Below are 27834 nucleotides of genomic sequence, written 5' to 3' on the forward strand. Positions count from 1 at the left end.
ATGTGTAGCAACATGGATGGAACTTGAGGGTGTTATACTGACCGAAATGTCAGGCAGAGAAGGACAGATACCATACATTTGCACGTATAGTTTGATTAGGAGGAACCTAACAGAGGACCATGGGGGAGGAAAAGGGGAAAAGTAGTTGGGGAGAGGGAGGGAGGCAAACCATGAGAGACTCTTGAATGCTGAGAACAAACTGAGGGCTGATGGGGGTGGGGGAGGAGAAGGGAGGTGATGGGCATGGAGGAGGGCACTTGTGGGGATGAGCACTGGGTGTTATATGGAAACCAACTTGACAATAAACTATAAAAGAAAAAAAAAGCTGGTTGCTGGGTACTTAACTGTTACCTCTACTTTTGTGTATGCTTGAAAACAATTATTTTTAAAGTTTTTAAATTTATTTTGAGCGAGACAGAGACAGTGCAAGAGAGGGAGGGACAGAGCGAGAGAGAGGGAGACGGAATCCCAAGCAGGCTATCCACTGTTAGGGCTCCAACTCATGAAACCATGAGGTCATGACCTGAGCTGAAACCAAGAGTTGGATGCTCAAGCAACTGAGCCACCCAGGTGCCCCTTGACACTTTTTGTAATGTAGTAATAAAGTAAATCTTTGTTGGTAGTTTTAAGGTAGTGGTAGTAGTAGTAATTAGAAAATGTGGGGTGAGGAGTGCCTGGGTGGCTTAGTCAGTTGAGCGTCCAACTTCGGCTCAGGTCATGATCTCAACTCAGTGACGTCAGTGTGTTGCTGATGGCTCAGAGCCTGGAGCCTGCTTCATATTCTGTGTCTCCCTCTCTCTGTCCCTCCCTTGCTCACTCTCTCTCTCTCTCTCTGTCTCTCTCATAGGTAAACATTTAAAAAAATTGCTTTAATTTAAAAAATACGGGGGAATGGTAAAGGATCAGTGCTGCCAACTTTTGTCCCAATTATAAGTCAGGTAGGATGTCATACAGCACAGCACAGAAATGTTTTTGAATCTGCCTTTTATTGGAATGTTAGGTTGACACGAATAGACTTGTACTGGCTCTCCGGCAGCCTTTTTTAAGAAAGCTTTTAAACTTGCTCCAGAGGTCCCCTGTCGAAAGAACTTAATTTTATTTTTGATTTAGCTATGGAAGATTATTAGAAATATATGAAAGCTACACATTTATATTTTAGAAAATTGCAGTTATGTAACCTGTTCTCAGTAACCGGGTAATTGATGGGTGGAGTAACTAAGGCCTGAGGAGAATAGAAGTTCACAGAGAACTCAGAACTACCAGTGAAATCAGACTAGTCAGGTGGGGTGGAGAATAGATTTAAAATACTTAGGGGGCTAAGACTAGTACCGTAATTGATTTTGCATTTGCAGACCACCTTACTTGTAAGGTCTCATATTCTCCCCGCTCTCATTGCTCTCTCCTTCTGTCCAGCTCACTTAAAACTTTCTTGGTGTCTCAAATTCCAGTTTGCAGAGTTCACTGTTTAGCTAGTTCAGGAGTTGTTTTTATCATCTTGGCAGACTGTACCATTGTTTTATTTGGTTAACCTACCAGTGGACATACCAAAAGACCAAATTCACTTTCAGGTCAGAAGCAGACAAAACAAAGATTTCGTTCAGAATTACCTGGATCTTGATGTTGATATTCCTTATGCTGTTTGCTCATTGAACCAATTCCTAGAGTCTTCATAAGAGAGTGAATTTTTTTTGTTTGTTCTATTTCACTTGAACAACTTTAGATGGGCACAACCTTCCTACATACATGTACACAGGCACACACGCACCATTTTTCTTTTCCTTAGTATAAATGGCCACTAAGTCATTCTCTTTGTCTTTCTTCTCCCCTGCTCAGACTGTTTTAAATGATTTTCAGAGTCTTGTTGCAAGTTGTAGATTACAAGTTAGGTGAATTCCCACTTAATAATTACTGTCCTACCTCCCGCGAGGCAGTGAAGGGTGTTCCCTAATTGTGATAGCACATATCCCACCAGTACTGTATTTCATTGTTTCTAACGTGCATATTTTCAACATCACCAGAATCCAGAGGTACTTGCAATTGCTGATGACCAGGGGGCACTTGTCCTGTATTGTCATTGCCTCTACTTGCAGTCTGGATGTTATTCCTGTGGCATGACTGGTTGGCTGTCTTTCTTTGTTTTTTTAGCCAGTAAATGGTTTACAAACGTTTTAAGGAAGGTTCATGAGTCCTGGTTGTCTGAAAAGCTTTGATGAGTACATTCTCAAAAGATCCAGACTGTATCAGCATTAACACATGTAGTTAATTTAAGGGTATCAGTGACCTGCAAGGAAATCTGAGATGCTAGTGGAGTCGAATATAGTTTTAAGGAACACTTTTATCTCCAGGCTCTTGGTGGTATATTGGGAGATACTATGAAACATATGCATTGATGACTGAGTGAAGAGTCCTTCAGAAGACTGTTTTGTATATTTAAAAGGAATATGTTAGCCAGTTCATTTTGTTTGTATTTCTTTGTGATACATGCAGTAAGTATTGTAAGTAGTGATACGCTAGAGTGTGTCATTAACTTAGTGTTTTTTCTTTTTCAGTGGTACATAGCTAAGTTACATCAGTATGCAGTTAAATTACATACTAAGATATGGTATTTGCTTTTTAATATGTAGGTGTTTTCACAACTAAGAAATTTTAATATTTTTTTAGGGAGTGCATGCATACAGTCTCATGTGAGTTGGGGAAGGGCAAAGAGAGAAGGAGAGGGAGAATCTTAAGCAGGCTCCACACTGAGCATGCATCTCACAACCCTGGGATCATGACCTGAGCTGAAATCAAGAGTCAAACGCTTAACCGACTGAGCCACCCAGGGGCCTCAGAAATTTTAATTTTCTAAAAAATATATTATTTTACTTTGAAAATTACAAACTGAAAACTCCTGTGGTAGTTGAGAATTGGATGTAATGTGAATCAAAAATGAGTACAGATGCTATTTAAAACATACTTCATAACTAGAAAAAGTAGAATAAAGCATAAATTCTAGTATTACAGCCATCAAGCTAGTTTAATGCCAGTTGAAACTATGATTATTCTTTGTGAACATGATCTGGTTTCAAAGATGACAATTTCTTTTCTACTTGCAGAGAAGGCAGTGGAGAGCCTTTTTTATTCATAAGACTAGTAATTCCTTTGAAATTTCTTAATTGGTTCTTTTTTCCCCATAAATATATACATATTCCCTATGTATATACATATACATCCCCATATGTATACATATACATATTGTTTAATTTTCTTAAGTTTTAAAATTTTAACTCCTGTGTAGTTAACATACAGTGTTACATTTGTTTCAGGTGTATAATACAGTGATTCAACAGTTTTATACATTGCTCACTGCTCCTTATGAGCATCACTTAATGTCACCCAGCCTCCACACCCACCCGGTGGCCATCAGTTTGTTCTGTATAGATAGGAATCTGTTCCTTGATCTGTTTTTCTTTTGTCCTTCATTTGTTTTGTTTCTTAAATTCCACATACATACGAGTGAAATCAGATGGTATTTGTCTTTCTCTGACTTAATTTCACTTGGCCCTGTATTTTCTAGCTCCATCCATGTGGTTGCAAATGGCAAAAGTTTCTTTTTTTTATGGAAGAATAATACTCCATTGTACGTATATGCCACCTCTTCTTTATCCATCCATTCATCTCTTGATGGACATTTGGGCTGTTTCCACAATTTGGCTATTATAAACAGTGCTGCATTAAATGTAGGGGTGAATATATCTTTTTGAATTAGTGTTGTTGTATTCTTTGGGTAAATACCTAGTTTTATTTTTTCAGTTTTGGAGGAACCTTCATACTGTTTTCCCTAGTGGCTGCACCCGTTTACATTCTGACCAACAGTTTGCTTGAGGGTTCCTTTTTCCCCCACATTCTCACCGACACTTGTTGTTTCTTGTGTTTTTGATTTTAGCCATTTTTGACAGGTGTGAGTTGATACCTCATTGTGCTTTTGACTGGCATTTCCCTGATGATGAGTGATACTGAACACCTTTTCATGTGTCTGTTGGCCATGTGTATGTCGTCTTTGGAGAAATATCTGGTCATGTCTTCTGCCCAGGTTTTAATTGGATTCTTTGGAGGTTTTTTAGTATTGAGTTGTTTAAGTTCTCCTAACCCTTTATTGGATATATCGTTTGCAACTACCATTCATTCAGTAGGTTGTCTTTAAATTTTGTTGTTTCTTTTACTCTTGGGAAGCTTTTTATTTTAATGTAGTCTCAATAGTTTATTTTTGCATTAATTTGTTCTTTAATTCCCAGACTTTGTTTTCCTTCTTTCCCATCCCCAGTATTTGAATCCATTTTTTAAAAGTTTATCTATTTTGAGAGAGACAGAGTGAACGAGCAGGGAGGGAGCAGAGAGAGAGGGAGAAAGAGAATCCTAAGCAGGCTCTGCACTGTCAGCACAGAGCCTCATGTGGGGCTTGAACTCAGGAACTGTGAGATCATGACCTGAGCCAAAACCAGGAGTTGGAGTCTTAACTGACTCAGCCCCCCCAGGTGCCCCCCTTTTAAATGCATTTTGAATGGGAGCTCCTAAGATGAATCAATTCCAAGAAGTGCACCTTTATCGTTTATAAAAAGGAAAAAGATTCATAGCCAATATGGCATGATGTTAGTTAGCATCTTTAATTTTAATGGTGGAACAGGGATGTTTTTTGTACTTTTCTCAACTTGTAAAATATAACGTTTAAAATTTTTTTAATGTTTATTTTTGAGAGAGACAGAGTGCAGATGGGTGAGGGGCAGAGAGAAAGTAGGGGGAGACACAGAATCCATAGCAGGCTCTAGGCTCTGCGCCGTCAGCACAGAGCCAGACACGGGGCTCGAACTCTTTCTTGAACCATGAGATTAGGACCTGAGCCGAAGTTGGACACTCAGCTGACTCAACCACCCAGGTGCCCCAAAATATGTTTTTAAGAAGATCATTTTCTCTCTTGAGTTGATGACTTTAGGTTGAGGACTCTGATTTCCAGGAAAAAATAAGGATAACTTAGTATAACTGAAATTAGGCATATCTGTATCTATCTTGGAGAAAATTTTGATCCCCTACAGAGAATATAAAATTATTTTTCTTTCTTATGGTTCTAGGGCTATGCACCACCACCTAAAAATGGGATTGAACAGAAGCGCCCTGGACGCCCTTTGAATATTACATCTTTAGTTAGGTTATCTTCAGCTGTGCCAAACCAGATTTCCATTTCGTGGGCATCAGAAATCGGAAAGGTAAAGACTGTCTCCTGGGTAGCATGAAAGTGATCTCACTAGAAGCTGATTTGTTTTTTTTTAGCTCACGCTACTAGGTCTAGCTTGTCAGGTTTCTGATTGTAACCTCCAAGGAGCCGTCATTTTCAGTTCGGGGTAGAGATGTAGAGATTCTTAAGGCTAAACAGTTTAAGATTTTCTGAATGCCATCTCTTTATTTTCTTGGAAAAGAAATGAATATAATTCTTAAGTATTTCTTAATTCCTTAAGAATTAAGTACGTCTTAAGAATTTCTTAATTCCTTAAGAATTAAGTATGTCTTGAGGAAATTGTTTAATCCCGGTTGTGTTTATGTGTTTAAGTGGCGTTCTAAGGAACTGGAAACTTTGGGTGGTGCTATGTATTTATGAAGAGGATTGAAGCTTTATCAGGCTTTGAGGAATATGTTTAAATGTGCGCCTGTTGTGGTTGGAAGTAATCCGTTCCAGGCTTTACATGAACAGCTTACTTGAGAGAATATGGGAATCTCATATGAAAATACATTATTTTTTCAATACCTTTATGTTTGAACCTGGCTTTCTACTAATTCTTAGTCTCAAATGCGTTATATCATTTATGGGATACTAATACAGTGTGGGATTTCTGTTTCACAACTGTTTGCTTATATTTGGAAATAATAGAACGGCAAAAGAGAGTTCAGTTAATTTCTGAACATCAACTTTAATCTAGCTATTTTATAGAGATAAAGGGTAATATGCCTATTTTATGGATGGAAACATTGAGTCCTATTTTTTTTAGCAGGAATTTTGTGGTGTGTCATCAAGGCAGTTGCATAGCTGGACACAGAATATTTTGTATTAATATTTGGACTATAATATAAAACATATAATATGTAATAATTATAATAATATAATACTATAATATAAAATAATATAAAATATAAAAAACTACTGTCTCTTTAATGATTGTTTTCTTGAGCTCTCATTTTTGAATTTTTACTGTAAGTTGTCTTTATTATCATATGGCACTGATTCCTAATATTTTTCATTTGCACAAACTGAATGTGTAGTGTAGTGGAGCATTGGCTAAGGGTTCAGAAAATGTTGGCTTAGTCCCAGGTTGGCCATTGTTTGATTTTTGCGAAGTTGCTTAATTTCTGGAGGCCTGATTAATGAATAAGTAAAATCTTGAGAATGAGTGTTAATATGAAAATGCAAGGGATATTGTTAAATGAGCAAGTAATAATACTTTAAAGCTTATGAGAAGAATTTGAATAGAAGAGTATATCTTTTTGAAATAATCATTAATTTGCAGATTTTTGAGTAAATGATTGTAGACATTGAAGACCTGGAAGGATTTTTTGCCACATAATGGGAATAATATTCTTTCCTTGTAATTAAAATGATTGATTGGCTTAAAACCTGCACACTGTATTGGGTATTCAGATATTTAAAAGGACTGTTGCAGGACATTAAAATAATACTTAAAATACTTGTCTTGGTAACTATTAAAAGTATTTCATTTATTGTAGAATCCATTGAATGAATATTTGTAGTGAAATAGTAAATAGATTTTTAGCAGGTAGGTAAAATTATATTTTAACTCTTCATAGCTCTATAAATAGCTAATGAAGGTTCCTTTGTGCCAGATCCTAAAGGTATGGGATTGGATGCTGTTATTTTCTGACCTTGACTTTTTTATTTTTATCATTTCTCCATGTGTCTTATTTGCTATAGTAGCTGTCTCTTCCCTAATGTGCATTTGGGAACAGGAGTTAATTTGTCAGAGTTTTTCTTAGAAGAAAGCCAATATTGGCTTCATTTGAAGATTTGTTCGAGGCCATGTATGAAGTGGTCTCTTCTTCCAGAATTAGAACTTTGAAACTCTGGATTTTAAGTATAATTGAGATCTCTGGTGTTTGAACTTTTTTTGTGCGGTGGAACCCATTTTTCAGCGTACATATTCTGACAGTTCCAATACGTAAAAACAGAGCAGTTTTAGTTAAAAGTGGGCGTGAGAGGGTACATTCTAATTCATATCATCATTGCCCCTAGGATAGCAGTTTTGCTAAATTAGAAACACAGTTTGAAAATTACTGGTATATGTTATCTTTCACATGGATGTTTTAAAGGGAAAAGTGATTGAGAAATACCTTTAATGTGATTGAGTTTTTAATCTTCCTTAAAATAACTGAGTTGATTTTGCTCCCTTCCCAGTCATTGATCTTTCTCTGAAAGTTATCTTGAATGTTATTTTTAGAAACCAGAATCCTTAGATAAGTATTTTATGTAAATACGCTATTATCTCTCGTCTTTAATACAGATTATGTTTCTTTGTAGAATTACTCCATGTCTGTATATCTTGTACGACAGCTCACATCAGCCATGTTATTACAGAGATTAAAAATGAAAGGTATTAGAAACCCTGATCATTCCAGAGCACTAAGTAAGTAATATTTATAAGACAGAGCATATGAGATGCTTTAATGGGGAGGGGGAAAAAAAAAGAGCAAGTCTCACATATACATCAACACGGGAATAATTGGGAAAAATTATTAGAAACCTAAAATGAATTTTGAGCTAAAAGTATTCTAAGAACAGAACCCTATAAAATGAAAAACCGCTCTCTTAGAAATCATTCCCAATGGATCAATTTTAAAATCCCAACTAGTCCGGGGCGTCTGGGTGGCTTAGTCGGTTGAGTGTCCCGCTTCGGCTCGGGTCATGATCTTGCGATCATGGGTTCGAGCCCCGCGTCGGGCTCTTTGCTGACAGCTCAAGAGCCTGGAGCCTGTTTCAGATTCTGTGTCTCCCTCTCTCTGCCCCTCCGCTGCTCATGTTCTCTCTCTCTCTCAGAAATAAATAAAATACCAAAAAAAAAAAAAATCCCAACTAGTCCAGTTTTGGGGTTATTAATGAAAACTTATTTAGGTAAACGTCAGATTGATGGTAATTTTGATGCATACATTGACTTGCGAATAGAAATGCAGTTCTTTAGAACCTCCAGTGTGCAATAGAATGTACATTTAAAAAACTTCTAAATAAGAAGCTCTTTTTGCAGAACAGTGTTGATATCTGTCAGCAGTATTGCCTTCTCAGATGTTTTGTTTTGTATAATCTAGAGAAAAAAGTCTAACCCAAACTGTAAATAATTCAGTTCAGTAACTTAATTCAATTGAACAAGACATTTTTCTGGGAATGAGAATATTTTCCCCCAAATTACCTTTCATACCAACTGAATGAACCAGAAAGAAGAGGGTCTACAGACTGACGAGGAAGCCAAGTAGGGCTCTTGAAATGGTGTTGCGTTTCTTGTACATAAACCATTCTCATCTCCTGAAACGGCACAGTATAGATCTTCCTGCCTTGAGTGGAAAGCCAGGGAAGCTCTCCCCTAGTTCTTCTTGCCCTGCTCCAATTCCGCAGCCTCCATTTCATAGTATTCTTAGGATGGTGTTGAGAATTATGCACTTAAAGGCCGCATGTGCATTAGTTAGCTTGTATGTACAGTACCTTGTATATACATCACCTGGTCAATAAAATTGTAGAGACATTACCACATCCATTGTAGTTTTCAGTTGTCAAAGGAAGTATAAGAATATTGTGCCCCTTCTGTTTACAAACTCCTCCCTAATAAACAGTTATGCATGTGTGTGAGGAAAGCATTAAAGCCCAGAGCCCTGCTGGTTTCCAGGTTCCTTTCCTAACCATTGGATTGTTCTGAAGCCTTAAGCAGCTTTCTGTTTTTGAAACTCTTCCTTACCTGCAATTTGACTTTTAAAAAGAAATTTAAAAATTCAATTAAACAGGTGATTTTAGAGTTTGCAAGTTTATAATGCTTAAATCTGATACTGGAAGTACGTTTGTGTGTTCAGTATGTTAATCCTTAATGTTTCAGGGGGTTTATGTTTTGATTTTGTAGTTGCTTTACCTATTCAAAATGTTTGGGAAACTTTGAGATATATTTCTATAATTCTGTTCATTATTATCACAGCTCATTGAAAAAAATTTTTAATTTTTTTCTTTCCTTTTAAAGTTAAAGAAAAACTTACTGCAGATCCTGACAGTGAAATTGCTACAACTAGCCTCCGGGTATCCTTGATGTGCCCCGTAAGTAAGGCAGCAAGACATTTTGGGGGGTTTCACTTTTTATAAATTACCAATTTTCCTAAAAAGTAAGTATGGGATGACTGATAGATTATGATAGAATTCTGAACTTTTGTTGTTTTTCCACTCAGAAATTTTAATGATTAAACATTGTAATTCTTAAGAATGCAGATATTCTTCAGGCCATGACTAAATAGGAAGAAACCTAAGATACTGTATCAGAGAGGGCAGAGGGCTTTAGTAATTTCGGAATAATCTGTCAGAGCCTTTTCTTTAGACCAGCCACAGCTAATAGTAAACATAGGTAGAGAATTGGTTCCTTTTATCAGAATATAAATGGTAATGGAAAATAGCATTAAAATTACTAGTACCTAATAAATGCTAATTGATGGTTCTGGTTTAATGAGTTAGTATGTGTGAGATTCTTAATCTATAATATGCTTCAGAGTTGCACAATAATTTTTTTTTAGCACACACATGAGTGGGGGAGGCACAGAGGGGAGAGAGAGGGAGAGGGAGGGAGAATTTTAAGCAGGCTCCATGCCCAATGCAGAGCCTGACATGAGACTCGATCCCACGACCCTGGGATCATGACCTGAGCCAAAACCTGAGCCAGGAGTCAGACGTTCAACCAACTGAGCCACCCAGGTGCCCCAGTTGCACAATAATTTTTATATCTCTTTACATAGAGACTATGGGGTAGAAATCAGTCAGGAACACTCAGATTCTCCTGTGTGCTTGGTAATGAGCTAATTTTGGGAGAATATACTGAGGACTTGATAGGAATAGTCTAGTTTGCAAGATAATGCTAACTGGAACTTACCTCATGTAATCTTGCTAATAGAGTACCAGGGAGATGGGAGAGTTAAGGAATAGTGAATGACAGCTTCTTTAAAATCAGTACTATTGGAGGGGACCCTTTCCAGATGCGAGAAACTTTATGAGAAAAGTCCTAGAATCAGTGTAGTTTTGGGGGCAACTTGTGACCAGCCACCATTGTGAGAAATGTACAGTATTTTACATGGAGAGAGAATAGTGTCATAGAGAGGGAGGGAGAAGGGAATAATTTGTTGAGTTTCTATCATATGCTCCTTAACTTAACTGTCTTAGCAAAACTGTATGGAGGAGTTGTTCCCATTTTGCAAATGAGAAAACAGACTAAAAAAGGTTGGCTAATCCAAATCACATTTAGTAGCAGAACAAGGATAAAAATTTTGGTCTTCTGACATTGTTCCAGTTATCATAACAGTATGCCACAATACCAAATTGGGCTAAAATATTAATATCCTGCTTATAAGTCTACCTCTCTATCCCCCTGGAAAGTGTTTATAGATATCTTTCTGAATTTATTTTTTTTATTATCATTAGCTTGAACTGACTTAGCTTTATTGAAAAGGATTAGAATTGCATGAAATTGGGATTGCTTAGACATTCGAAAGCCATGGTTATTAGACCGAGAGAGAAAGTGTCCAGTCCCAGGAGAGGAGGAAACACAGCTTCTGCTCCGAGGGGGAGGCAGGGGCCCTGTAGGGCTTGTGTAGGGCTTGTGTCTGGACCCGGGCTGTGTGCAGACCTTGAGGTGTGAGTTCTTTTGAGTGTCTTCACATTACCCTTTTCCTCCCTCTTTTCTTAAAATTGATACTAAATTGAAACACAGGAAATTTTCATTTTATTGGTCAAAAACAGTTGAATATTGACAGTTTTTTTTTTTATGGTTTAACTCTAGTATATTGAGCAGATGTTAATTGCTGGCCATATTCTAGGCATAATCACTGTATAGGAAGGGACTTCATGTTACCTTTACTGTTTTCTTTATAATTTGTCTGCAGCATTAAAAAAAAATGTTTGTTTATTTTGAAAGAGGAGAGAGAAAGTCCCAAATAGGCAGTGCACTGTCAGCACAGAGCCCAGTGCAGGGCTTGAACTCAGAGACTGTGAGATCATGACCTCAGTGGATATCAGGAGTCAGATGCTTAACTGATTGAGCCACCCAGGTGCCTCCTGTTACTTTTATGTTTTAGTAACAGAATGTTCGGTCAGGAGGAAAGTGCTTCTGTACAACTTACCTGAGGAGTTCTAACAGTTGCATGATGCCATTTTCTGTCTTATTAGTACTTTTTTTTTCATTTTTTAAAATGTTTATTTTTGAGAGAGAGCGAGAGAGAGTGAGCGAGTGAGAGAGCGAGTGGGGAAGGGGCAGAGAGAAAGGGACACACAGAATCCGAAGCAGGCTCCAGGCTCTGAGCTGTCAGGACAGAGCCAGATGCAGGACTCGAACTCCTGACCTGTGAGATCATGACCTGAGCTGAAGTCAGATGTTCAACTGTCTGAGCCACCAGGAACCCCGGCACTTGTTTTTTGTTTTTTCCTTTAAAATTTTTTTCCTTGTTTGCCATTCTGTATGAGAACAACCAAAATAAAACACAATAGCCTAACATACTAGTGGATTCTCAGATTTTCAAAATAGTGAAGGTGGTATATCAGAGTGGTTAGGATTCCTTCTGTATAAGAATAGGGAGCAGTTCCTTTCCAAATGTATCACTTTTAATAAAGCTGACCATGTTTAGGAACGTTAACATTTCATTTTTTAAAAGAAATGAAGTAACAAGATCCTGTTTTAAGTTCATTAAATATTTTCTCTGCTTACAAGTGAAACAAGCCTGTTCCTCAGACTATCTTTTGAGCTTAAGAATTCATCCTCCCTGACTTTTTCAGCACTTTCTAGAAAAGCACGAATGGTACTTTTCAGGCTGTAGTCGTGTTAACACGAAGTTGAAGCTGACCCTAGAACATGATGCATATTAATTAAACACCAAACAGGTGTTTTGATCAAATGTAACAGGTGAATGGCAGTTGATTTTGAAGCAGCAGCAGTGCTGGTATTAGGTGAAAAGAGCAAAAAGGAGTGCAGTGGCTGGCTGTGGAACTAGCACAGGATGTGCTGCTATGGTAGGAAATAGAGGAGCACACGGCGCCTGAGTGGCTCAGTCATTTGAGCATCCGACCTCACTCAGGTCATGATCTCACGGTTCATGGGTTCGAGCCCCACGTCAGGCTCTGTGCTGAATGCTCAGAGCCTGGAGCCTCTTTGGGATTCTGTGTCTCCTTCTCTCTCTGCCCCTCCCCAGTTCACACTCTGTCTCTCAAAAATAAATTTAAAAAAATGTAGAAGAAAACTTAAAAGGAAATAGAGGAGCACAGAATGGATCGTAGGCATTTGGAAGGATAAGAGGTGAACCCTGGGATAGGAGGCAAAAATGATAGCTTTACAGTAGTGGAAGAGATGTTAGTTATATTTCATCGTATGTTTATAAAATGATTCAGAGTTGACCTGAATCTGGATAGTGGGAGCACAGTCCAAAGCCTCTATCCTTTGGACCGATGGAAGGCAATGTTACAGTCATTATTGAAGGACGGATCTGATTACGTGTGTATCATTAGATTTCTGAACACAGTGAATTTTACACAGGAACTGTATTGTAGTGATACCAGCTGGTGATTTTCAGTCTGTCCTGCAGACGTGGGCTGGGCGATAGAAAAAGGAACTAGGTTTGATTTTATCTCTTAAGATTCTGACTCATACATAGTTTGGAACCACTGGTTTGGGACATTTTACTTATACACATTCTTTATTAATTTAGATAGATACTGATTAGTCTATAGTAGAATGAAAAGCAATTTAGACACTCTGCTTAACATTTTATGTTGATACTTACTTTAAAAAATTTGTTTTAATGTTTATTTTTGAGAGAGAGAACATGAACAGGAGGAGAAGAGAGAGACGGAGACCTAGAAACTAGAGCAGGCTCCTGGCTTTGAGCTGTCAGCATAGCTCACGCAGGAACTGTGAGAGGATGACTTGAGCTGAAGTCAGATGCTTAACTGACTGAGCCACCCAGGCACCCCATACCCTGATACTTATTTTTAAATGTTTGTTTGTTTATGTTGAGAGAGCAAGTGAGGGACTGAGAGAGAGAGAATCCCAAGGAGACTCTGTGCTGTCAGCTGCAGAGCCTGACACGGGACTCAAACCCTTTTACCGTGAGATCATGACCTGGGCTGAAATCAGGAATTGGACACTCAGCTCACTGAGCTGGCCAAGCACCCCTTACCCTGATATTCATAGCAACATTGTGTGGAAACAGGCCATGTGTCCATTGACTGATAAATGGATAAAGAAATGGTGTGTGTGTGTGTGTGTGTGTGTGTGTGTGTGAGTGAGAGAGAGAGAGAGAGAGAGAAATATTACTCAGCTGTAAAAAGGAATAAAATCTCTCCATGTGCAGTGACATGTATGGATGGAGCTAGAGCATTATGCTAAGCTAAATAAGTCAGTCAGAGAAACACAGATACCATATGATCTCACTAATATGTGGAATTTAAGAAACAAATGAGCAAAAGGACAAAAAGAGAGGGAAACCAAGAAACAGACTCTTTTTTTCTTTTTCATGTTTTTATCTAAATTCTAGTTACTTAATATGTAGTGTAATATTAGTTTCAGGAGTAGAATTAAGTGATTCATTACTTACGTATAATGCCCAATGCTCATCATAACGAGCACTCCTTAATACCCATCACCCATTTAGCCCATCCCCAACCCACCTACCTCCATCAACCCTCAGTTCTCTCTTGTAAAAGAGTTTGTTTCTCTCTCTTTTCCTTCCCATATATTCATGTTTTATTTCTTAAATTCCGCATATGAGTGAAATCATATGGTATGTGTCTTCTGACTTATTTCACTTAGCATAATACACTCTAGCTTCATCCACATCATTGCAAATGGTGAGATTCCATTCTTTTGATGGCTGAGTAATATTCCCTTGTGTATATATACCACATTTCCTTTATCCATTCATTAGTCGATGGACATTTGGGCTCTTTCCATAGTTTGGCTACTGTTAATAATGCTGCTATAAACATCAGGGTGCATGTACCCTTTGTATCTGTGTTTTTGTATACTTTGGGTAAGTACCCAGGAGTGCAGTTGCTAAATCATAAGATAATTCTGTTTTGAACTTTCTGAGGAACCTCCATACCATTTTCCAAAGTAATTTTACCAGTTTGCATTCACACCAGTGTAAGAGGGTTCCTCATTCTCCACATCCTCGCTAACATCTGTTGAGAGACAGGCTTTAAAAAAAATGTTTTATTGATTTTTGAGAAAGAGAGTACAAACAGAAGAGGAGCAGAGATAGAGGGGGACAGAGGATCCGAAGCAGGATCTGCACTGAGAGCAGTGAGCCCAATGTGGGTTTCGAACTTACCGTGATATCAAGACCTCATTTGAAGTTGGACACTCAACTGACTGAGACACCCAGGTGCCCCATGAAACAGACTCTTAACTATAGAGAACAAACTGATGGTTACCAGAAAGGAGGTCGGTGGAGGATGGGAGAAATAGGTGATGGTTATTAAGGACTGTATTTGATATGATGAGCACCAGGTGTTGTATGAACTATTGAATCACTGTATTGTACACCTGAAACTAATAATGCACCGTTAACTGGCATTTAAAACTTAAAAATATTTACTAATCAAAAAAAGTGTTGAATTGTTTGGGATCAATTTCATTAATAAAATAACACTATTATCTGATTACGTAGAATATTTTATTTTGTTATTTTATTAGAGAGAGACTGTGTGCTAGTGGGGAGCGGGGCAGAGGGGGAGAGAGGAAAAGAAAGAATCTTAACAGCCTCTGTACTTAGTGTGGAGCCCCAGTTGGGGCTCAATCCCATGACGTTGGGATCATTATCTGAGCCAAAATCAAGAGTCAGATGTTCAACCAACTAAGCCACCCAGGTGCCTCTTATCCATCAAACATCTGACTAAATAGAATTTAATACATTCAAAACTTCTTTTATTAACCCACCATAATCAGTATTAGGAAATTGATCAGATTTGGCCAGTTGGTAATACATGCCTTTTTAATTTGGGAAATGCTCATTAACTCTTGTGAGACACTAGAGTAGGATTAAATTTAGGATCAACAACTTCCACAGCAGTGAATGTTTTCAGTTCTCTATGTTGTGGAAATTCTAAGGCAGTGACAGGAGAGGTGAAGATGGCACTGAAGAAGATAAAAAGCAAGTTCTCAAAGTATGGCCCAGAGATACTTGGGGATTCCTGAGACTTTTCAAAGAGGTTCATAAAGTCAAAGCTATTTATATAATAATACCAGGACACAATTTGTCCTTTTTCTGCTCTCATTCTTTCAGGAGTAGATAGTGGTGTTTAACAGCGTTATCTGACAGTGGTGTCGGTGCTCTCTGATGGTGGTATAGTGTATATTGGTGTATCCTTGTTTTAAAAATGTCTGCTTTCATTTCTACTACAATAAATATTAATAAATATAACATATACATAAAAATTCTTTGAGATTCTTATTAAGAGAGTAAAAGGATCCCCAAGCCAAAAGTTCAAGAACTAGTAGCCAAAAAAAAGTAGGCCAAGTTAGAGCATTGTTTTAAAGGAATAAATTATAAAAGTTGACAAGTAATACCTACTTTATTATAAAAGTACTCAGAGAAAAAATTTTAAATTGCTAAGGTCTGTTACTCAGAAGTAACATTATTACTAATGGTATGAAATTTATCTTTCTAGATTTAACTTTATTATTCTTAATCATGCATGTTTATTGAAAAAAATTGTGCTGCATATGCTGTTCTTTGTTTACTGTTTTAAAATTAACAGTATATCTTAAAAATTAATGTGTAGACTATCTTATTTTAATCACTGTAGGTATTTTGTTGATTGGGTAATGGTGTAAATTACTCGTTCAACCTTCTTCCCCCCCTTAAATAGTTTATTGTCAAGTTGGTTTCCATATAACACCCAGTGCTCATCCCCAGAAGTGCCCTCCTCCATTCCCATCACCCCCTTCCCCTCCCTCACCCCTATCAGCCCTCAGTTTGTTCTCAGCATTCAAGAGTCTCTCATGGTTTGCCTCCCTCCCTCTCCCCATCTATTTTTCCCCTTTTCCTCCCCCATGGTCCTCTGTTCGGTTCCTCCTAATCAGCCTGTACGTGCAAACGTATGGTATCTGTCGTCCTCTGCCTGACTTATTTCGGTCAGTATAACACCCTCAAGTTCCATCCATGTTGCTACAAATGGCCAGATTTCATTCTTTCTCATTGCCATGTAGCATTCCATTGTATAGATAAACCACATCTTCTTGATCCATTTTTTAAAAAGTTACTGTTTTGGTTATTTTTAGGCACTTGATTGTGTAAAAAAAGCAATGATGAAAAATTCCTAAATAAAACACTAGCCAGTAGAATCCAGTACTTTAAAAAGAAGCCAGTATTTTAAAAGAATAATACGAGATAACAAACAGGTGCCTTTCAGGAGTGCAAGTATGGTTTGATTTTAGAATATCTATTAAAATTATTTATATTAATAATTGAAAGGTGGGAGGGAACCCCTATGATCATCTCATTAGGTGCTGAATCCATTCCTAACAGAACAAAAACTCTTAGCAAAATTGGGAAAGATCGATAATTAAAACCAAGAACCAGGACCATGTGTGACGTTATAAAAGTACGAGAGTTCTCACAGAAGTGAAAAACACTTGGGTTTGTGTTCTAGCTCCGGCAACTGTGTCTCCGTGAGTGTGGTGTTTGTAGTCTCACGTAGCCTCAGCATCTTCATTTCAAAAGCAGAAATAGAGGTACTAGGCTTTCTGGAGTCATAGGGTTGTCATGAAAATTATGTCAAGTTTATGTAAAAATCCTTAACACACAGTAAGATTCTGTATCACTTAAGGGATAATTTATTATTAAAGGAAGGGAAAACCTAGCAAGTGTCATAAGAGAAATTGCCTCAGGTTCTGTTCTCACTTTTTTTTCTGTCTTAAGTAATGGGCTATTTGTGCTACATACTTGCACAAATCTAAGCTCCCTTTTAGAATTCTGGCTAGACATTCATGGAGTCAGGAGTGTGGACTCTGGAGCCACAACCGCTTGGGACACACATTGGCCCTGCCACTTTCTGACTTTGTAATGGTCATCATTACTTACCTTCTTTGTGCCTCAGTGTTCTCAGGGGGGATGATAATACACATCGATCATATAGTGTGGTTGTTAGGTTTAAATATAAAGTCACTAAGATTGATAAATACACTCAGCATTGTGCCTTGCATGTAAGTAGAACTATACAGACATTAGTTATGGCTGTGATGATGACTTGGCTATGTTACTTTCTTTTTAATTACAAAATAACCAAATGTTCATTTTAGGAGAAAGAAATTATGGGTAAACCGAAAGGGAAAAAAAACAAACAGGAACATTCTGAAAATCCTACCCCTCAGGCAGAGTTACCAGCGTAATTTTGCTTTGAATACTTCTAGACTTGAGAGTGCGTATAAAGAAGTCCTTCCTTCTGCCCTTTTCTCCCCTTTGTTCCCTATGCCACTTTCCCAGTCTTTCTCCATTTGTTCCACCATCTGGTCAGCAAATGCTGCGCATATGCTGCATGCTAGGCACTGTGCTGTGACACTGGGATGACAGTGGTGAACTGTGACGTGGGCCTTGTCCTTGCAGAGTTTAGAGTCCATGGTGGGAGAAACAGATTTTCTATCAGAGTAACACAGAGCTGGTCATAAACTGAGATATTTTCTGATGTTGGTGTACCTCACCTGGTTGGAATAAGAATTGAACAGAACACTGAATTATATAAAAGTATATTGGAATATCAGCACATGTGATTATACACAAGTAAAAAATTTTCATAAATAAAAAATATATTTGCAATTCATATCACATACACAAGGCTGACTTAATATAAAGTAGATAGATAACCGAAGACTAATAACCAACCAGAAGTGAGAAAAGGTTATGAATAGGCAGTTCTTGGAAACACAAATGACTCTTAGTAAAAAAGAACAGGGTACCTGGCTAGGTCAGTAGATTTTAGCTCAGGTTGTGATCCCAGCGTCGTGGGCTCAAGCTCTGTATTGGGCTCTGCGCTGAGCATGAAACCTGCTTAAGACTCTCTCTCTCTCTCTCTCTCTCTCTCTCTCTCTCTCTCTCCCTCTCCCCCTCTCCCCCTCTCCCCCTCTCCCCCTCTCCCCTCTCCCTGCCCTGCTTGCATACTGGCTCACTCTCTAAAAATAAAAAAGAAGTAAAAAGAAGCTCCACTTGAAATACAGGAATGTAGTTCACAATTACAATGAAGTATTTTTCACCTATCAGATTGGCAGAGATTGAAGCGAATTAATAGCACTATATTGACAAAGTCGAGGGAACCCAGCTCATTAATGCACATACACGCATAAATCATTGCAGTTTGTTAGTGTGACACAAATCACAAATGCCCTTTCCCTTGACCCAAAAATACACTTCTCGGAGTTTATCCTATAGATATTTACTGCAGCATCATTTGTAGTGATAAAAGATTGGAAACAATTTAAATGTCCATCACTAGGGGAGGGTCCTGGTTAAATAAATAATTGTATCATACACTTCACATCAATTATGAGATCTTCGTATCATGGTAGCTTTTTATGTACTGATATATATGAAATAATTATTAAGTTATATTATGTGAACAGATGGTACAGAATTGTGTGTACTGCTTGCCACCATTTCTGGGAAAATGATTTTTAAAAATACACACTTGGTTATACATAGAATATCTATGAAAGAACATGCAAGAGGTGGGTGGTAATGGTTCCCTCTAAACAGGGTAACAGGTGAGAAAGAGGCTTTTGTTGTATATATATTTTTTTAACCTGTGAATTTACATGCTAACTATTTTCAAAAAGTGAAATGGGCTTTTATGTATTTTTTCAAACATTTATTTATTTTGAGAGAGAGTGCAAACAGGGAAGAGGCAGAGAGCCAGGTAGAGAGAGAATTCCAGATAGGCTCCATGCTGTCAGCAAAGAGCCAGTGTGGGGCTTGAATTCATGAACTGTGAGATCATGACCTGAGTTGAAATTAAGAGTCAGAGGCTTAACCTACTGAGCCACCCAGGTGCCCCTGAAATGGGCTTTTAAAAGTCATAGGGCAGTGAGTGAACACAAATAATATATGTAGTGATCTTGATTGGAAATAAGTTCTGGTTTGAATTTCTTTTTCATTTTGATCTTCTTGTGAGAAGTTTTTCAGAGTTTTATGACTGACTCTTGCCTTTGAGGCTTTGTCTCCTTTCTAAAAGGCTTCCTTTGTTATCTTCCCTTCCTGTAGCTAGGGAAGATGAGGCTAACGATCCCATGCCGTGCAGTGACTTGTACACATCTACAGTGTTTTGATGCTGCCCTTTATCTGCAAATGAATGAGAAGAAGCCCACCTGGATTTGTCCTGTGTGTGACAAAAAGGCTGCCTATGAAAGTCTAATTTTAGATGGGTAAGTATAACCCAGCATGTTAGCTGTGTAAACATTCATTACAGCCTCATGTAACTTCTAGTCTAGCATCGTGTTAGCCTTTTTATTGTTGGGTTTGTTCTGCTACATTCATGAGGGATATTTGCCTGTTCCTCTCTTGTAATGTCTTTGGTTTTAATACTACAGTAATGCTGGCCTCATACAAATGAGTTGGGAAGTGGTGGTATTTTGTCTCCTCAAATGTTTGGTAGAATCGCCTAGTGAAGATGGGTGGGACTGGGGTTTTCTTTGTAGTAAAGTTTTTAATTACAAATTCAATTTCTTTTAATATATGTGGGGTTCCTTGGGTGATCTATTTCTTTTTGAGTGAACTTCAGTCTGACCAGAAGGTTGTCAGTTTTATTGAAGGTTGTCAGCTTTTTGTTTTCATTGATTTTCCTCTTTTTCTCTTTCATTTGTTTCTCTTCTTTGTTATTTTCCTTTTTGTGTGTACTTTCATTTTAATTTACTCTCTAGTTTCATTTAGGTAGAAGCTGAGTTTTGATTGGAGTCCTTTCCTAATATAAGATTAATGCTATAAATTTTCCTTCAAGTACTGCTTTAACTATAATCTACAAATTTTATTATAGTTTCATATTCAGTTCAAAATATTTTCTAATTTATGTTTTTATGTTTTCTTTGTCTCATTGGTGGTTTTGTTTATTTCCAAATATTTTGGCATTTCCCACATATTTTTCTGAAGATGATTCAAATTTCATTATGGTCATAGAACATAATTTGTATGCTGAGTTCTTTTAAATGTATTGAGACTTTTTAATGTCCCTGATGCTCGTTTCCCCACCCTATGATATTTTCTTCTTGATAATAAGCTTATAAATTATTTTTAGATAATAACCTTTATATTTGCTTATGTTTGTTTTATATGTTGTGCTGGGGGTTGCTCTTTACTGCCAATCCCAAATAGGAGGCTCCAGGTATCTGTTTCATCACTGATTTCTTAGATGGTACTCCGTAAACCCCTTAAAGATCTAAAACCTAGGAGGGGAAGGGGGTTGTATAATAGCTGTTGTAAAGTGTGAAGTATTAAAACACCAAAACAGAAAAAAAGTCATAGCATTATTTTTGTCTCTAAGGCAGTATGTTACTTAGTTCACCTTTGAACAAAGTCATTGATTACATTTACGCACTTCTTAATTGGTCTATAGGCTTTTTATGGAAATTCTCAATGACTGTTCTGATGTGGATGAGATCAAATTCCAGGAAGATGGCACTTGGTGTCCGATGAGACCGAAGAAAGAAGCTATGAAAGTGTCCAGCCAGCCGTGTACAAAAATAGAAAGTATGTGCAGGATGGCCGCGGAGAGCAAAGCAATGAGACCTCTGCACCGCTGTCTTTATCGTTAACGTTGGCCCCTAGAACTGCATTTGGAGCTTAGTTTGTGAACTGTATCTTTTTATTGTTTGTTACATATGTAATTTCCCCCAAACGATTTTTACTCTTTCCTTAAAAAATGTGGTAAAGTATATATCATCTTATAATTAGCTTTTTTGTAGTATATTTTTCATATATAAAGTAAATGAAACAATCACCCCAAGTCATTTTAATATAATGTGTTTGTTACAAAATGAAAAGTTATAAATGACATTTTTATGGACAGTTTTTCAGAATCTTTTGAAACTTTTAGGGGAACCCCAAGTTCCTTAGAGAGGCTACATAATCCATCAGTGGAGGGTGGAAGCGGGTGCTTATAGGTTAGTTGCTAAAAGAGTGAACAGGTTGTTTCTGTTTCTTTGTGGGAAGGAATTTGACCATTGCGCTGGTTACCTAGGATGTATACTCAGCCCTCAACTCCCTATATCCACCCACACTGAGTGGGGAAACTAAGGGACAGTTACAGTAATTGAACCCATAGGTGAACTTAAAATTTCTTTTTATCTGACATTGTCCACTCACTGCATTTGAGTTTTGTGTTGATATATTTGACATTCTAACTATATAATGAATAGTGGGTATTCAGAGTAAAAAGTAAAAGATTTATGTCAATATTAGTCATTCTTTTGGGGCACTTGGCTGGCTCAGTTGGTAAAACGTGACTTTTGATCTCAGGGTTGTGAGTACGCCCCACCTTGGGCATGGAACCTACTTTAAAAAAATCATTCTCCTCTGATTATTACTGAACCTATAGGTAGAATGATCGAGGTTTCCCTCATCTTTGAGAAGAATAGTGATTTAGTTGATTAGTTGCTGCTGCCTTTCCGTTACCAGCCAGCATTAGTTTTCCGTTAAGCAGAATTATAGGGCATAATGTAATTTCTATGAAATGGTGAGTTAACATATGGTATATGTGGCCAGAAAGGAGAACCTAAGTGATTAGTAGATAGTTGGTAAGAAACGCTTTAAGTGTCTGAATAACTTAAATGAGAAGTTTGGAGTTTTTTCAGTTCATCAAGGTGAAAATTTTTATCTATTTCTGGCTTATAGTGAGAGGCCTGTACATTCTTTGACATGGGTACCACTTTGCTGTAATGGAAGTGCCTGATTCTGACTCAACACTGACACACATCTGTGAGAATACACAGCTAGTAAAGCCGTATACTCTTGTCTGTGGCTTGAGATTAGACCCCTCACCCCAGGATGTCTATAAAATGACTGCTTACCTTGGGAGACAGCATGAGTAGCAGGATCTGAGCAGATTTTTTGGCAGTACTGGGGAGATAGCTAAAAGCATGCTGTCCGAAGGAGGCTTTGACTGTCCGGCATGGCATAGAGCTCACCCATGTTCCCAGGTAAGCAGTCATTTTACAGACAGATGTCCAGAGTTGAGGAGTTAGTCTCCATCCATCGGACAGATTGCGTGGCTTTTTACTGGCTGTATATTCTCCTGGATGTGTATTGTACCTTTGATTTTTTTTTTCGTTTTCCTTCTCTTCCCTACATAAGGTTCAAGTGTCCTCAGTAAGCCTTGTTCAGTGACTGTAGCCAATGAGACAAGCAAGAAGAAAGTGGATGTTATTGACCTAACAATAGAAAGTTCTTCTGATGAAGAGGAAGACCCTCCTGCCAAAAGGAAATGCATCTTTATGTCAGAAACACAAAGCAGCCCAACCAAAGGGTTTGTTAATTTATAGTTCACTATTGTTTATTACACTTGGAACTAACTGTTCTTGGTATAGGTTTGTAAATGTCTCTTTGGGAGTTGCATAACCATAGAAGCCTATTTTAATATGCCTTTGTGCAGCTGAAACCTTTTCACGAGAGCACATTGTTTAAAGGAAAGAAAAGTTTGATGAAATTATTTACATCTTTGGGAAGTAAGAGCTCAAGTCTTCTCATGTCTAAGTATTTCATATTTGATCCTTTTTGTCATTTTCTTGAACTTATTTGTAAGGAGTAAATTTGGCATCACAGACCAACATGAGGAAGCCTGGTGTAAAATGGAGTGTGGAATTGGGAATCTGACAAGTGCGGATTCTAATTTTGACACCATTGCTTGCTCGTTCTGTGATCTTGAATGAAATACTTGTTTGAGCCTCTTTTTCTGTTCTGTAAAATGGGGTGAAATTATACCTACCTCATAAAATTATTTTCAGGTTTCAGTAAGATAATGAAAGAGTTAAATTGATTGCCTTCCCTTTTCATCCTCTCCAGGGCAAACTATGGGCAAGTAAATGCATTCTAGCATGTAATTTTTATGATTCATCTGGTAGAAGCTGGTACTGTCCTGTATAGTGACAGGTCTGAATATTTAGCAATAGGTGCTTCTAAAAAATTTTGGGACCTGCAAGGAAGTAGCAGAGGGTTTCCTTGACAATCCTTGAACATATTGTTTCAGATTTGGGTGTGCCAATCTTGTCCTTTGGGCCTCTCAGTGCACTTATTTTTTCTAACGACTTTACTGGGTCATTATTTATATACCATAAAAATTTCCCATCTTAATTGTTAAGTTGCCCGGTTCATTGATTGTGATAAATTCAAAGAGTTGTCCAGTCATCATCATGATTCAGTTGTAGAGTATTTCCAACACCTAGGAAACTTCTTTCATGTTCATTTGCAGTTAATCCCCATTCATACCCCCAACTAGGCAACTGTTGATCTTCTTTCCATCTGTATGAATTTGCCTGTTCTACACATTTTACATAAATGGACTTATACTCTGTGTGTTTTGCTTTAAAAAATCTATGAGTTGCAGCTACCCAGCTCATTCCATAAAGTCAACATAATTCCTAGTACTCAAGTGAGATTTATACATTAATAACCATACAGAATGAAGCTGGCTCACATTAGAAAAATCAATGTGTGTTCTGACTTTACTCTTAGGAAATCGTTTAATTGTATATTCAAACAGTACCCATCCTTAGGACAAAGTAGGGCACATTCAGGAATGCTTTATTATTAGGAAATACTTGATAAAATGGATCTTCTCATAAGGATGACTAGAAAGGTATTTAGTTCATTAATAGCCATTCCTGATAGAAACTCTTTGAAATGTTAGAATTCACAGTGATTTGAAGGGTTTACCACTCTGAAGCTGACTTATTCTTAAGCTACATTAATGAAGGAAGCATAGTGTCCAGGATATATACCTTCACTAGTTTTATTCTGTTTAAGTCTAAATGATTTTCACTTCATACCATCTTAGTGTTGCTCATCAGAAGATGAGACAGCTGGTAAATCGAGCAGATTGTATCATGTTGGATGAATGGGTCTAAGGACTGAAGCTGTTAAGCCAGGACGAGAGAATATGTGAATGTGTGAATATCTTCTAATTCTTAAAAGGGAATCATTGATTAAGAGGATTAAGTTTATTCTTTGTTATAACATTTGGGAAGATCTAAGTCCAGTGGAGGAAAAGATACATGGAAAGACTTTTCCATTGGAGCTGAACAATATTTCCTATTGTTGTTTCCTGTTGTTGTTTTATACTAAAATCACATTTTTTGTGTTGAGGTAGAGTGGATGCCACCTGTCCTGTGGGTGTCATGGATCCAAACTTATGCTATGGTTATGTGACCTCTGTAATCCTTTCCAAGTCTTAATGCTTTTCTGGTTTTGTTCCTGGTCATCCTTTTCATATTCTGTCTTGCGGCTCAGCATCCAAAATTCTCATAGTTCTCCTTTGCTGTAGAAGTTTATCATAGGACTTCTTGGTCAGTAATAGTAAGCAGATGAGAAAGAACAGAGACAAGAAAGCAGGAAAACTTGCCTTCAGTTATATTCCAGAGATCATGTGAACAGTTATTTTTTAAAAGATATTGTTTTAGTAAAAATTACCCTTAAAAACAATTTTACAGTGCATCAAGAAGTAGAATGCATTCCACCTAGACATAATTTCTCTTTAATATTTTGATGGTAATCCTTTTAGCCTCTCTTCTTACATACCTACTGTGGTCCGTAAATGCAGTCATACAGTACCAATTAGAAGAGGCTGACACCTTAATTTAAGACTTTTAGAGAAACTCTGATATTTTTCTACATTGAAAGATAATCTTAAATATCATACCCTACCCCATTCCCTAAACCATTGAATGATTGCTTTGTCATTAAAAATTTAGGTATTCTAAAGACAGAAATAGACTAGAATAGAGATAAATATGTATTTCTCATTAGGAATTGGTAGCAAAATTGTTTGTATGATAAAGTGGGCACATACAGGGAATTTCAGTTTTATGGGTAAATATTCAACATCTCATTTTCAGACATCTCCATGTCGGTCACTTATGATGAATTCAGTGATCCAATACACATTCTAGAATACTAATATTTGGCTCTCCAGCAGTGTTCCAGCTATATATCTTTGTGCTGTGATGTTACAGATAAAGCTACAAAAATTTCAAATATGTATTTATATACACAGGCATATGTATACATTAGGTATATATTATGCCTGTGTATATATTGGCCAGTCCCATGAGGAGCCATTAACATGATACAAACTTTAAAATTTTTCTTGTAATTTATAGCATCACATTTTTATACCCACAGTTCCATCAGATATAGCCATTTACATTTCTCAATGGTCCCTATTATTCCATATTTATAAATGCATCTTTTTTTGTATATTTGTATTCTAATGTGTATAGACATTAGAACCCTTTACCTTTCTGAATGTTGTCTTTGTGAATATTCTGATTAAAACCATGATCTGCTACCAGTGCCTAATTTAATAATGGTAGCAAATGACTAATTTACGCATTCTGTGAAAATTGAATTTGTGTTAATGGTTGCAAAGTTCAGGTAATAGAAATTAATCTACATTAAATAGTTTTCAGATGTTTGCTGAGGTTTTAGATGCTGATCTAATAATTTGTACCTTCATTAGATTTTGACATTTTCACATGTTGTGACAGTCAGCATTTTGTATTGGAGAAACCAGGAGTAGTTACTTAACCATTTAAAGTTTCATGTTATGAGAGCAGAACCTATGCAGTACTTAGATGTTACTGTGATAATAGTGGGTTGGGGCACTGACTTGACACTACAGGTGTAACTGATGGGGTCAGGGAGGAAAGGGAGTTTTGATGCTGTCTCCTGTAAATCTGATTCACGTTCAGGGGTCAGTTCAGGATCAAGACAAAAGACACTTTCCAGCATGAGATGTGAAAGAAAGAGAAGGGGGAGCTAGAGGAACGTAGGTGCAGACATGTACATGTGTGTCGTATCTGTGTGTGTGTGTGTGTGTGTGTGTGTGTGTCTTCAAAAGCTTATCTCATACATTAAAAAATATGATTAAGATACTAATACTGTGAGATAGCCAGAATAATCAGAGCCACTTTTTTAACTCCTTCCTCAGCATGAGCATACAGTCTATCTACTCATTACCCTCTGTACCCGCCCCCCGGTTTCAGATACGTATTCCCGTGTTGGAGGTAGGATCACAAGTAATTTGAAAATGCTTTTGGTGATTACCAGCTGTACTTTCATCCCTGTAGAGGACCACTGTTTTCAAAACTCTAGGAGAAGATGTGTTTTAATACAACATAACTTACTTGATCTCATCCCCAGTTCGTTCTTTACCCCTCCACAGAATCTGCCTTTTCTAGTATTGCTCACCTCCTGCTTGTGGTTTTAGGTCTCTAGGTAACATTGGAGACCAAGAAAGCCTTCTGATTCTAAGTTAGGTAGGTTGCTGTTTGGATGGTGACTGCCATCTTCATCTACCTCTGGAAGATGTGTTTGAAGTACTGGGCTTCTGTTAATTGTCTCAAGCATATTCTGTTTCCTGTGGATCCATTTTTTAGACTTTTGAACTCTAACCTATGTTATTTATTCATTATTCTGAGAATAACACAGTCACCAACATATCCATATATGTACTCTGAAGATGACTTCCTTTTCCACATTTCCAGTGACGTCCATATTTTTGACAGATAGTGTAGAGCAAGACTGGACAAGATCCTCGTGTCATCATGCAGACTAGTTATAGAGTGACTCCAGTGTCTAAATAGGTTGTGATTATTTAAATGGCTTGAGATTTAAATTGAAGTCATGAACTTTTTGTCAGTTGTTTACAGTATGAAAAGTGACATGCAACCATGTCATCAGTTCTTACCACTTTTATTTAATAATCTGAGCAGTGACAAGAATTTCAACCAAAGGAAAGGACGCCTAGAGGTCCTCGCTGTTCTCTTGGTCTAGCTTTGTGACCATGGTCTTACGTTTCTGTTGGCTGCACTGTCTTCATTTTTGTAAGGGTCCCTTCCAGCTACGTAATTCTGTGCCTCTCTCATGAAGTTTACAGTAAATAGTTCACTGGCGGTGCTTTGGGATGCTAACATGAGTGTCCCTGCCCCCTCTCCTTTTTTTGTAGTTAACAAGGTTATATTTTTCAAAATGTACAGCTGGTGGAACCTGTATATGCCTCTTTACTAGCAGTGGGGCATCTCCACCTTGGTGTTTCTGGTGTAAATCACTTGAACTCTATGTTTTGAAGTTTAATGAGTCCTTTACCAAGGAGCTCCTGAAGGGGGCTACCCTCGCCAGGGAATTACAAATCGTCAATTTCTTAGAGACAGCAGCTGTTGTTAGAGATGGGAACTTCCTTACAGAGTTTGTCATATATGGCTTTGTCAGTCAAGACCAGGTTATTGATCTTAGATCCCAAACTTTGCCTTTGGACTTGCCCCCAGATTTGTTCAGTGGGTCTTTGCCATTCTTGTCTGATTTTCCTGCAGCTGTTTTCTT

General features: G+C 37.5%; 1 protein-coding gene across 4 annotated transcripts in view; it reads left to right on the forward strand.

The window, feature by feature from the left end:
* Nucleotides 1–27834, forward strand: part of PIAS2 (protein inhibitor of activated STAT 2) — a 93616-nt gene that overhangs the window by 55203 nt on the left and 10579 nt on the right. For all 4 annotated transcript variants that reach the window (XM_039228921.1, XM_039228922.1, XM_039228923.1 and 1 more), the window contains exons 6-11: nt 5106–5240; nt 7559–7664; nt 9255–9328; nt 19513–19673; nt 20858–20991; nt 22594–22765. In XM_039228921.1, the coding sequence (XP_039084852.1) occupies nt 5106–5240; nt 7559–7664; nt 9255–9328; nt 19513–19673; nt 20858–20991; nt 22594–22765 (782 nt within the window). The remainder of the gene's footprint in view (nt 1–5105; nt 5241–7558; nt 7665–9254; nt 9329–19512; nt 19674–20857; nt 20992–22593; nt 22766–27834) is intronic.

Source organism: Hyaena hyaena, unplaced genomic scaffold, assembly GCF_003009895.1.
Source record: "Hyaena hyaena isolate Hyena2069 unplaced genomic scaffold, ASM300989v1 scaffold_33, whole genome shotgun sequence".
NCBI lineage: Eukaryota > Metazoa > Chordata > Mammalia > Carnivora > Hyaenidae > Hyaena > Hyaena hyaena.